At 43.6% G+C, this 12,722-nt stretch overlaps 1 protein-coding gene across 1 annotated transcript; it reads right to left on the bottom strand.

Moving 5' to 3' along the window:
* Positions 1–1,811: 1,811 nt before the first annotated feature.
* Positions 1,812–11,883, bottom strand: CSRP3 (cysteine and glycine rich protein 3; the record flags this gene model as incomplete). Its single annotated transcript, XM_080716516.1, has 5 exons — positions 11,757–11,883; positions 6,519–6,687; positions 4,634–4,766; positions 3,389–3,482; positions 1,812–1,888 (listed from the first exon to the last, which is right to left on the bottom strand). Exons 1-5 carry the CDS (start codon positions 11,866–11,868, stop codon positions 1,812–1,814), a joined length of 585 nt encoding a protein of 194 aa, XP_080572642.1. The 5' UTR covers positions 11,869–11,883.
* Positions 11,884–12,722: the final 839 nt, after the last annotated feature.

Consider the following 12,722-nt stretch of genomic DNA (forward strand, 5'->3'; position numbering starts at 1 on the left):
TTTAAAGACAGCCTTTCTTGTGACTTGGAGCATAGGGAAACCCATGATTTAGCCTAGTGTTTCACAGTGAGTATAGGTTTTTTTTTTCTTTTTAATAGACTATTCCAGGATCTTGTTTGTGGTGCCAGGCAAGTGATCTCCCACTGAGCTATACCGTGTGTGTGCGTGTGTGTGTGTGTGTGTGTGTGTGTGTGTGTGTACACCAGAACCAGGATTTTATGTATATCATGAGTGAAAGATAGGTGAAGGGGAAGACCTGTAGACCTGTATTGCAGTAGGTCTCCTGCCTTGTCTCTTTTTGACTCCTCATGGCCTTCCATCCTTTCTTGAGTCTATTCTTGGGGCCTCATCTTTTTTCTTTTGGGCAAAGAAGAAAGAGGTTCCTGGATAGCACAGGGCTCTGGTGCCTGGTCACCTGCTTGGGTGGTGAAGGCAGGAGAATTGATCTGCACTGGAGAGGGGTGATCCTGATGGTCCCGGAGGGTATGAACATGTGGAAATTGTAGGTAGACAGCTCAGGCCATGTCCATGTGATCCCTCAGGGTAGGAACCCACAGAGGAGTGGGTAGCCTATCGGAGAAAGGCTCTGCAGAGGGCAGCTGGCAGAGGTGCACAGCGGGAGTCTCACTGGCAGCTCCTATAAGAGGAGTAGAGGGGTGGTCCCACCCAGCAGCCAGGGCACGGCAGGCCTGGGAACAAGGGTGGACAGCAGTGCCCATGACCACACCCATGATTGAAAGATGCCCATGTAGAGCACTGTGGAATCAAATCAGAGAAGAGTAAGAAACCCAGAGCGCTCTCCTTGATCCCAGTTCTCAGAAATTAAGGGCACAGTGTACAGCTGGCCCTGTGATGTCACTGGAACATGTGACACAGGGCACATGGTGCCGGGAACCTCATAGTCAGGAAGAGACGCCAGCTGCAGGCCCTGCCCCAGTGATAGATTTTTTTATTTGCTTCCATGGACTACCAATAATTCAGAATTGCTTAGAGATGGAAGAAATAGTGTAGCCATTAAATAAAGAGCTCAAGAAGAAACAACCACACAAGCTGCTGGAGACTTGCTGAAGAGGCAGAAAGAAAGGCATCTTTAATTGGCTGCATTTCATTTGTGGGGCTGGCAGTTTGATGAAGGAGAAGTTTTAAGAAAACTACTAAACCCCAGGGAATTGTCCTAGAATAAAAGAAAATCATCTCGTGTTGTTTCTAATACAGAAACAAGTACTATGTTGTCATTTCTCAGTTTTCACAAAATGTGTAATATTGCAAAGCCCATCATAGGACAAAAGGATCAACTCTTACAAATTTTTTAGTTTTGATTTTTCTTTTAGAATTTTTATATTCTTTATTTCCAGCCCACCTGTTTTCTTCTCTGCTAGCAGTAACTAGGAAGACATTGAGCTGATAGGTTCTGGAAGACCATCTTCCTTGGCCCATTGTTTATCCCTTCCACTCCTTTCCCATTTGACATCCAGATTTATTCACTGTAGCCAATTTTTTGAAGTAGCTTCGTTTTTTGAAAATTCTCCTCTATCAAAAAAAAAAACCTAAATAATAATAAGATCCAGAGTCATACGAGGTACCACTAAAATATTTATTGCCTCTCCCACCCCAAGAATCATAAATAATAAATCATTTGTTGAAGATTCAATTTTAAGTAATTTTTTCCCAAAAGTCTCTTCTCACTTTGAGTAAAGCCTACAAATACTTCTGAAGAGAAATGTTGTCCAGCTACCAACAAGGCTGTTTGGGGAAAGCTTTCATCCGTGCAGGTGTAACTTGGTGAAAGATCTGAGTATGGGTGTACTTGCTCACTCTTTCTTTTCTACTTGTTGTGTAAGGCCTCCAAACCCAATGCCTGTGGGACCAAAATTTTTGGCATAGCAAACTGTAAAGAAAGGGATGAAGGGAGAGAAAATATATTGGTTAGTATCATTATTTTAGGTCTTTCTTCCTGGGCACAGATCTTTTACCTTTTAGATAAATTCATGCATATGCATAAGTTTAACTATCAAGTAAACTATTCTTATCTTAAATTTGCTAGTAAAAAAAAAAATATTGTTTCTGCTTCTTTGTGCTTCACTGTGCTCACAGACATCTTCTTATTGGAATCATCATCTTACTCCAGACTGCCTGCTCAGCCTCAAGTCCTGCTTCCTCCTGCCTCTGCCTCCTGTAAATTCTGGATAGATAGAAATGCTTGCATTTCTCAAAATGTACCAAGATGTCCAGGCTTAGGTGTCACTGCTCCCTCCTACTAGAATGCTCTTTGTCACACCTACAGTCACTCTTCAGGCCCCATAGGAAGCACATCTTCTAAGAAGCCTTCTCTATCACCCCAAGCTGATTACTTTCCTCTGTGGGTTGCTCCACTGTGAATATTGCTCTATTATAGCTTTATTCATTTTGAAATGCCATTTTTTACATATTGACCTTCCTATTGGTAGTGAGAATTTAGGGTTTTGTGGCCTATGAATGTCAACGATCCTTCTATGTTTTCTATTACCAGGAGAAAGTAACTTCCTGTAATGTTGAATGAGTACCCATCCTTTCTCATCATGGGAAAATCTTTCGCAACCCACCACGTTCATTAACAAAATTGTTAGCCCACTTTCCTTTGCTCCCTCCCCATTTCGCTCCACCGTACACATCCGGAGATTCCTGAGACACCATCATTAAGTGATAATGTTCCCACTAAGCAGTAGATTAGACCTTGCAGAGGCTCTGGGGTTGAAGACATTGCCTTGACCCTAGTGCCTCTCCTTCTTCATACCATCAGGAGGGAGCTGAGCCTCACTATCTCCACAAGACCAAAGGATTACAGGCAGCTAAGGGCAAAGTATGAGGCCCAAGGGGGAAAGCCAGTTCTGACTGTGTGGTCAGAAACAAATGTCAGGAGGGAGGAGGAAGAGGAGGAGAGGGGGAAGGACCACTGGAAGAAAGAGGGGAGATAGGCACATAGAGGAAAGAGAGAGGGAAAATGTCTTGATAAAGTCAAGTGAAACCAAACTCCTGGTCCTCCCCCATTCACCTCTACCTGTCACTCGGGTAGACAGAGGATGTTTAGGTTTTCAGTAGAGATTATGATGCCATTTATCCAGGCCTGAAGCTTCTTTCAAGCCCAGAAACAGGACACTGTTTGCTCCTCTTTCTCTTCCACCTTGAAGCACTGAGCCCCTGATTCCCACAGGTGCTCCAGTAGAGAGGACCAGCGCTGAATTTTCTCTATGTGCCTCATGATTTTTATTCCCATCCTCATAGCCCAAACCCTGCCCAGGCTGAACCACCCTACCTCAAACAGACATGGGCAGGCCTCAGCATGGACACAGTTCCTCTCATGAGCCCTTCCTGGGAAAATAAGTCTCAAAAATGTCTCCAGAGCACTCACCTTTGCAGTAAAGTTCCCCATCCTTGTCAGTGACGTTTGTGGACTCTAGACTCTTCCCACAGATGGCGCAGCGGAAGCAGGTTTTGTGCCAAGGCTGAGGGGCACAAGAGAGTTGTATATCAAGAAAATGGGAAGCACATTCTATTTCCATTTCAAGTCACCCAGCCAGCAGCATACAAAGGATTGCCACTGTGTTAAGCCTTTCCCTTGTTTAATGGCTCCCAGAATTATCTTCCCAAGGGTTTGAAGAATGTGAGACGCAATGGCGTTGGCCAACCATTCTCAGAACCCTATAAATGGATTTAGCTTGGTAATTTGTGTATGTGTTTCTTCAGAATAGACTAAACAGGAAAGGGGTTCCCTTGGGTGAGAAGATCCCAGAAACAAACTGGTTGGGAAAGCACTTAAGCTTGGGACAGTGTGTATTGTGTATATCAAATACAAAGTTAGAGAAGCCAAAAGTTAAGAAATAGGCAGTCTCGCAGATTGTCCACCTTGTTTGAACTGCATGATCCCAGTGGCAGAGAGTTGCCTGTCTAGGATGGTGCAGAAGATTGCATTCCTCCTGCATGCACACACTCGTCTGCCAGGCACAGCCTGGAGATTCTGTATGTCTGCACCAGGTTGGTCTTTGTGTGGAAACTGTCCCTACGACTGAACTCAGACCTCTCCATGACCCTTTTTCTTCACATTTAGTATTAACAGGATTTTTTTCTTTGCTCAGGTCCAGATCCTTTGGTGAACTACCTGGCTTTGGGCCTGAAATGGAGCTCATAGAGTGGTGTGCATTACCCTCTGGACATTTCCTGAGAGCCAGACATTTGTTGGTGAGCATGCCTTTTGCTGCCATGAGATAGTTGCTGTACAATGGCAGCAGGAGGTTGAGTTACAGCATTGGTGACACATTCCCAAGGATGACGCCCTTCTGGAAGGATTGTGAACCCTGACGGGCAGGGGTGTTGTGTGATTTTGTATCCCCACAGCTTTTAGATGGTTGCCTTTCTCTAGTAGGTTGCACTTGTAGCAAACTGTACTAGTCCTACCTATCTGATTGGACTGTCAGGTGACAGTCATACAGCCTGGGAATGTGGACGAGAATGTGTAGCATCTAAAGAAGTTCTATGAGGTAAGGACAATGAAGAGTCTGTCCCTCACCTACCCACAGTTTCCACTTTCTTCTCTCATTCCTCACAACTGATCCAATGGAAACAGTCAAATCCCATTCAGCTCACACAGGGGCCTTACCTTGCCACCCCCCATGACCTTTTCAGCAGCATAGACCGACTTTCCGCATCTTGGGCACTTCTCTGACTCTCCAAACTTTGCAGTGAACTTGGAAGGATTGCTAGTGGTGGCTGAGCGGGCCGGCTTTGGGGACCTGGTGGAAATGAATGAATGAATGAATCAACTATAAATCTCCCTTGGCACACAGTTGTCGAGGGGTTAAATTTGGTGACACGTAAAAGCACTGAGAGCAGTGCCTGCCTGGCATGGATGAGCTGATAAATGTTAGATATATGAGTTTAAGCCTTTTCTTTCTGTTGTAAAGCATTTAGCAAGTGCACCTTGTATGTTCATGTCTGTTATCATCATTGTTAAGATGTAATTATTGCTGTGCTTGTTGGTTTAGGTTTTTCTATACCATCTTTAAGTCCCTTAGTTTGCTATGTAAATTGAGTTGTCAGTTTAGGTCAAGTTCTAGGCCAAGTGCTAGGGTGCAACTCAGTGGCAGCAGAGTGTTTGCCCGGCATATGCAAGGTCCTGGGTTTGATCCCTAGCATCACAAAAAATAAAAATTAAAAAATAGGACAAAATAATAAAATTCTAGGTCAAGATGGGATTTTGACTATTGATACTAATCAGTTCCTGACAAACCACAATCTTACATCCAAAGGCCACCTGTCTCCACAAAAGTGATGTCCAAAGCAAAATAATAAACCCTTGTGTTTTGATCTCTTTTGGTGTTCTCTTGTACATGTTATCACTTGATCCTTACCATGACCCTATAAAATATGCAGAAATAGTTATAAGAGAGCAAGGATCAGAGCAGTAAAACTGCCCAAGGCCAGGCAGCCCATAGCTAGAGCTGGGACGATACTCCAGGTCTTTGGATTCTTGTCACTCTTTGGCTAGCATCACAAGAAAGCCCTAATGCCAAAAAGTGAGCTTTAGATACACAAGACAGAGAATGCAGTTAGTTTCACCTCTTCTTCTTTAAGAAGGGTCTCCAGTAGGAGTGGAGTAATGAAAGAAATTACAGAGTTCTCTCCTTGGAATGAAAAATCACACATCCCTTTGCTTTTTCAAGCTCTATGGGGGGTTACTCTCTTCTGAAGGGACCAACAACTCCTCAGATGGCCTAAATCCTCTCTGGAGGAGACTTCCTCAATTGGGCTGTCTTCCTAACCAGTCCCACAGCAGAACTGAGCCTGGACTCTAAATAGTCAAATGGCTGCAGGCCAGTAGCCATCAGAATGTCTCGGTTCTGGGGTGGAGGTCAGTGTCATCAAGAAAGTAGACCTAGGGGAGTAGACTTATAAATGTAGGCCATTGTGATATACCATCTTCTTATGCTGATCTTGAGGAAAATCCATCAGTGTATCAGAAACAGGCAGCCAGAAGGCCATAGAACAGTACTAATTGATTTTTACTTCTGCAGCTCAGCTCATCCTCAGAGACACCCCCTCCCCCTGCACAATAGGAGCATTAGTCATCTTACACCCCAAGGAAAGAAATCTTTCAGTGACAAGCACACAGAGAATGGCCATCCTTCCCTGCCATATGTATGTGATATACACAGAAATGCTCAAAGGGGAAGAAAAGGGACTTCATGCGGTTTTGCAAAGGTCAAACAATAGAACATCTGTACATTCAGGGTTTTCTCTTAACATGCAAACCAAGAGCCATGGTGTAAAAGTAATTGCCCTTTAGAAAGGCAGATAATTTAAAGAGAGTCTTTGGAGAGATGACATATTGTTCGAACTTGGTCAGACTGAGTATTCCTATTGTTGGCAAATCAACAATAGAGTCCATTCTCCCACTTCCAGAAAACGTTGCTATGGGAACAGAATGAACTGTCCTGGTAATTGGAGACTCTAACAGGGAGGGAAGACGTATGGCAGTGACTCACTGTTGGAACTGCAGGCCGAGGTGCTCTCCCGTGTCAGTGCTGAGACAGCCGGCGCCTTGTCCATATCCGATCCCCTTGGGGCCATATCTGCGTCCATAGCAGACTTTGCAATAGATCTCTGACTCATGAGCTGCCACTGTGGTGCTGTCCAGAGCCTTCCTGCAGGCCACTGAGGAGGAAAGAGAAAAGGAAGGGTCAGGGCTGGGGTTGAGATTCTTTTCCCCTTTCCAGTCCCCCCAGGCCAAGAACACAAATTAAATTTCTGACCAGAGGCTCTGTCCTGAGTCATGGACTCCAAGAGAGTCCCAGTTTCACTGATGAGGAAATTGGTGCACAGAAAAGGGAAGTGACGTGTGTTCAGTTACCCAGCTGGCAGTGGGCAGAAGCTAACATTGGGATTAGGCATATTGCCTTGGACACGCTAAGAACAATGTCCCTTCACAGTGAACCATGGCAGATAATATTGTGGTTTGGATATGGGATGTCCTCCCAGAAAGTTTACATGTTGACAGTGTAGAAATGTTCAGAGGTTAGTTAAATAGTTGAAGCAGGCCTCTAACCTCATCAGCGGACACATCCATTGATGGGTTAATAATGTGAATGAACTTACTGGGTGGTGATTATAAGAGGAGATAGGTCACTGGGGCATGGCCTTGGGGATTGTGTCTGTCCCTGGTCCCTTCTCTGTCACTCTCTGTTTCTGGCCACCACAAGTTGAGCAGCTGTTCTCTGCCATGCCCTGCTGCTGTGATGTTTCTGCCCCGGAGCCAGCCAACCTGGACTGAACTACTGACACTATGAACCAAGCACACCTTTCCTCCTCTAAGTTGTTCTTGTCAGGTGTTTTGCTCATGGAAGTGGAAAAGCTGACCGAAACATGTTATTGGGGAGTTGGTGTGCTTGTGGGTAGGGCGGGGACAGGTAGGAGAGGAATTTATTTTTCCCTAATCATGTAAGAATCCAAAATGAGATGTTTCTATGCTTACCATGGCCTTTAAAGGACTCTCTGATACTCAAGGAGACCTCTGGACCAATATAGGTCCAATCCTAGAAACAAGGAGGGGAAGAGGGGACAGACCAGGCTCATAGATCCCTTAGGCTTCCATTGGCTCAGGCCTCCTGGTCACTGTATATTACCTCATGTGAACTATCCCCAAATATAAGGCACCCATTTTTTCCAGGTAGATTTATAGAAAGATTTTATTTGTGAACTTGAAGGAAAAAAAAGTTAAAGATATAAATTGAAAATGTCTAATGTGTTCTTATTTAATACTAAGCATAAGCAATATATTGATTTAGAAATGTTACTTTTTTCTAAACTCATGCAGATTCAGAGAACAGTAGTATCCAATTATTTCTTTGAATCCTCCTTATCTCCAGAGTTATTATGAGATTAGCTGACCTGGCATCGCTGAGCAGCTCACCTCCATTTCTATCTGTCTGTTGAGAGGCAGCTCTCTTTGGTACTGACTAGGAGCTGTAGCTTGGAAATTGTATCTCAAAAAGGACTAATTCACATAACATTAAGGCAGCTTTAAAATACATGAAGGATTTCCACAAGTTAATAATTTGCTGTATTACTTTATAACAGTAATACTTTAGGTTTGCTTATAGTGATGTTCAGTGCTTAAGATGGTGAGATTATATCTCCAGGAACAATAAAATATATTCATTAGATGTATTTGCCTTTGTTTTTTAAACCAGTTCTATCAAGTCCTATCTATAAGCAATCCAACATGGAATGAGGTTTTTTTTCAGGCCAATATGCCTTTCTTAAGTGGTATTTTGTTGTTTTAAAAAAATAAAAGAATTGGAAGCTGGACGTGTTGGCACACACTTGTAATCCCAGCATTTGGGAGGCAGAGACCAGAGGATCGCAGTTCACGGACAGCCTCAGCTACTTAGCAAGTCCCTTCACAACTCAGTGAGACCCTGTTTCAAAAATAAAGAGACTAGAGTCAGGCGTGGTGGCGCACGCTTGTAATCCCAGCCCTTGGGAGGCTGAGACAGGAGGATCACACAGGTTCAAAGCCAGCCTCAGCTACTTAGTGAGGCTCTCAGCAACTCAGTGAGACCCTGTTTCCAAATAAAATAGAAAATAGGTCTGGGAGTGTACCTCTGATTCCATCCCCAGCACCACAATAAATAAATAAATAAATAAATAAATAAATAAATAAACTAAAAAATAGGGCTGGGAATGTAGCTCAGAAATAAAATACCCTGGGTTCCATCCCCACTACTGCAAAAATAAAATAAAATAAAATAATTGGATGTGGGACTGGAGGATGCTAAGGCTGTAAATGAGGTGAAATTGTCCAGGGGCTTGCTGGTTGCAGGGCTAGGAAGAGGAGTATATGGGAGGGAACTTAGTCAATTGTTTTCTCAGTATTATGTGGATGAAAAATTCTCTATTAAGAAGTTTTAAGAGCTGAGCGTGGTGGCACAGGCTTGTAATCCCAGCATTCAGGAGGCTGAGACCGGAGGATCGTGGTTCGCGGACAGCCTCAGCTACTTAGTGAGGCCCTCTGCAACTCAGTGAGACCCGATTTCAAAATAAAGAATAAAAAAACAATAGGGCAGGGGGTGTAGCTCAGAGGTCAAATGCCCCTGGTTTCCAACCCCACACCCACACACAAAAAATGTTTTAAGTATATAAAGCTTTGAACACAAGGCAAATATGTTCTGTGAAGAATAATTTTGAGAGAAATGCCTTATGTTGGGGCATAGAAAGTGTGTACCTGTCTCTACCTTTCTTGTTGTTATCAGTCACTATCCTCTACAACAACTGCTCTTGTCTTCACTAATGGTCTAAATCCTGAGTTTCTGGAGGGTAAAGCATTTATCTCGGTGTACTGCACATGGCAAAGAGCCTCGGCCAGAGTTAATCCTCTGTAAGTATTATGAATGAATGAGTGAATGGATGAATATTTGTGTCAGTGAAGATCAGTGACTTGTACACAAATACACGATAGTAAATCACAGAACTATGGCTGGCCTCAGATCCTTTGACTCCTGGTCCAGTGCTCATTGCCAGCACACCCTGCCCCTGGCCATTCTGTAGCCACTTCCTGGCTTCCAACTTTTTGCACACAGATTTTGTGCTCAGGCCAAGGACAGCTGTGCTGTCCAGTACCAGAGCCAATAGCCATATGATGTGCTGTAAGCACAAAATACACATCTGATTTCAAATAGTACAAGACAAAAAATATAAAATATTCCATTGATCATTAGTATATGATTACACATTGAATTTATAACTAGATATAAATGAAATATTTTAAACTTAATTTTACCTGGTTCTTGGTATACTTTCAAAATAATGGTTACTAGGACATTTAAATGTACATATTATGACTTGCACTGTATTTCTTTTTGATTAGTGCTGGTATAGAGGACTTGTCTGGAGACTAATTATGGAGATTTATCTAGAAGTCTGAAAAACTTTGACTGGGTACATGACAAGGTAGGCCTTGTGTCTCTGAACTCTGTTTCCAGCAAATAGAGCTTTGCCTGTGGAAAGGTAAGATATGAAGATACCTTAGAAAACTCTGCTCCTCTCAAGGGCCCTTCTGACCACCACTACTGAAACTTACACTGCTTATTTCCCCAGCCCACCTACGAGTTGTAAAGGAATGGTGAAGTGTTTAAAGGGAGGTACCAGCAAACACTCAAATCTGTTCTACCATGGCTCTACTGAACAGGCGTCTTCCTCTTCCTGGGAAGGATAAGACACCCTCTCCCGTGGAAAGCTCCTCAATTGTTTCCTATTCTCACATAGACATCAGAATTAGTCAAAGAAGAATAAAATGTCCAGGTCGAGAGCCCCAGTTTCCTCCCCTAACAAACTGTACAGTAGGGATAACTTATCTCCATTCTATAGATGGGAAGACTGAGGCTCATGACAGTAAAATGACTTGCCCGAGGTTGCAGAGTCAGTAAGTGGCAGAGCCCAGAGTCAAACTTTGCTCCTCTTTCATTCCAATTCCAGCGTTCTTTCCGATACTCCTCACTCCCACTCTTTTGAAAGAACATTAGCCATTTTTAGCCAGAAGTTTATGGAATGAACTCTTGATAATGAATAATTCTGGATCATCATCATAATAACGAATAATAGTGATGAATCTGAGGGATGTGTGAGATGACTTTAATTACCCATCATTAAAAGCCAAAGCATCAATCAGTAAGTCTGCCAGCCCAAACAGAGCAGTATTTCTCCTTTTTCTTCCACGATAGACATGTTTGCTGTAGGAGGTAAAGGATCATGGAAACTCCTGAATCTCTTAAAATGTTACTATTTCTGGCATGTTAGGATGGAGTATCTCCCTACCCTAACACAGCCCACCCCTAGTTTGAAACCTGACCTGTGTATAGGACGCCTTGCAACCACTGGGCTGAGGCACGATGTGTGGTGGAGTAAGGGCAGGGAGCTAGGAAGGAGGGGGCCTGCCAAGTATCCAGCGAAGTCAGCCCTGAAGCCGGACATACAGGGGGAAGGCAGAGAAGGGAAGTGCTGATTTCAAAGCTGTGGTCAATTTCTCCCCAAACAGGACTAGCTAACTAGGAAACAACAGAATGCAGTGGTATCAGAGCACTGGACTAAGAGTCTGAAGATATGTGTTCTATCCCTGTCTCTGCTGCAAACAAATGTGACCTGGGCTTAGAGGTGAGAAATTACTTGTTCAAAGTCAAATGTGTCTGCCTGTGAGCCCCAGGAGCTCAGGGCTCCCTCAGTTTTGACCTTTGTGCTTCTGTGCCAGTAACGATTCCCTTCATGAAGTCACTGGGGCCTGGGGCTTTAACAGAAATGGTGCTGCCACTTGCCTGACATAGGTCCTTTCTTAGGAAAGACTGGTCACAGCTGACCTCAGGGACAGCTGGCTAGTGGGGGCAACACTTAAGCCAAGTCCACTCGGGCTTTAGATAAGTGCTGGTTTGCCTTCTCTGCCAAGTCACACTTTGTAAATGTCGCCCCTGAGTCAAGGTTTTTGCCATGGATTATGGAGAGAAGCCAGCTTGTCACAACTTTGAGCTGCAGGGAAATGGCTGGGAACATGGTTGAGAACAGGTGCTGAGGAAAACACTTCCTGTCTTAGATGGGTCCCACAGGTTAGATTCCTCACAAGTTTCCAGGTAAGGCTCCTGCATGCTGACCTCATTGGGAGAAACACTAAGGTTCCGTATCAGTGGCTTAATAAGAACTTTGGCATGACCTCTGGACGCCGGGGCCACCCAACTCACTGCAGTGGAAGCAGGTCTTGTGGAAACTCCGCCCATTGCACTGGATCTCTTCCGCGTGGTAGACGGTCTTTTCACAGGCTCCGCATTTTGCTCCACCACCCCAGTTTGGCATCTTGAAGACTCTCTGATCAAGGTTGCGTCTAAGGGGGTATAAAGTAAATACCCTAAATTGAGGTGGCTCCAGGAGCGAACCAACCCTTAGAAGTACAGTGATCTGAGGACCAGTATCCAGTCCTATTTGTTTGGAAGCTCATTTATTCATTCATTTATTCATTCAGCAAATAGCTAGGATGTGCAAATCACTGAGTTCAGATAGGTAGATCGCTTTAGATGGTTGCTTTGCCACTTTGGGACTCAATTTCCTCTTCTGTTAAATCTATAGCACCTGCTATGTCCATAAAATTATGTATGAATATAAGTATTATTATTTTTCTATCTAAGCTTTAAAAAATCCCATCAGAATGGTGTCATCTATGAAAATAGCATTATTATTTTTTGTCAGAATTCAGAGTTTCTTGAGATCCCAATAAAATATGGACTCTGGTTTGATATATAAGGGGAGAGACAATATCAATGCAGCTAACAGTGAACTACCCTTTGGGTAGCAAGGTCTTAGCTTATTTTGCTAGTAAAAATGTGTACTACATAAAACTTCATATTCAGATTTATTTCTTATATCTATACACTCCTTCATAGAATGGCATTACTCAAAAAATAAAATGCATTGACTTTCTACCAGGTCAGTAGTTTGGAAGCCTACCTTGTGCATTCAGAGTCACCTCAACTGGCTGTGTGCATCTGGAAGAACTACATACAGAGCTTCTCTTTACCCCTTCCCACCCTTTCTATGAAGGCAGCCATGCTTGTCCATGCTGTTTTACAGTGTTGTTTAGAGGACCAAAGGCCACTGTATGCAGGAAAGGACTTGACAGAGTCCACAGTGCTCCACAAGAGCCCTACAATGAT

The sequence above is a fragment of the Muscardinus avellanarius genome (assembly GCF_963383645.1).
Source record: "Muscardinus avellanarius genome assembly, chromosome: 1".
Taxonomy (NCBI): Eukaryota; Metazoa; Chordata; class Mammalia; order Rodentia; family Gliridae; genus Muscardinus; species Muscardinus avellanarius.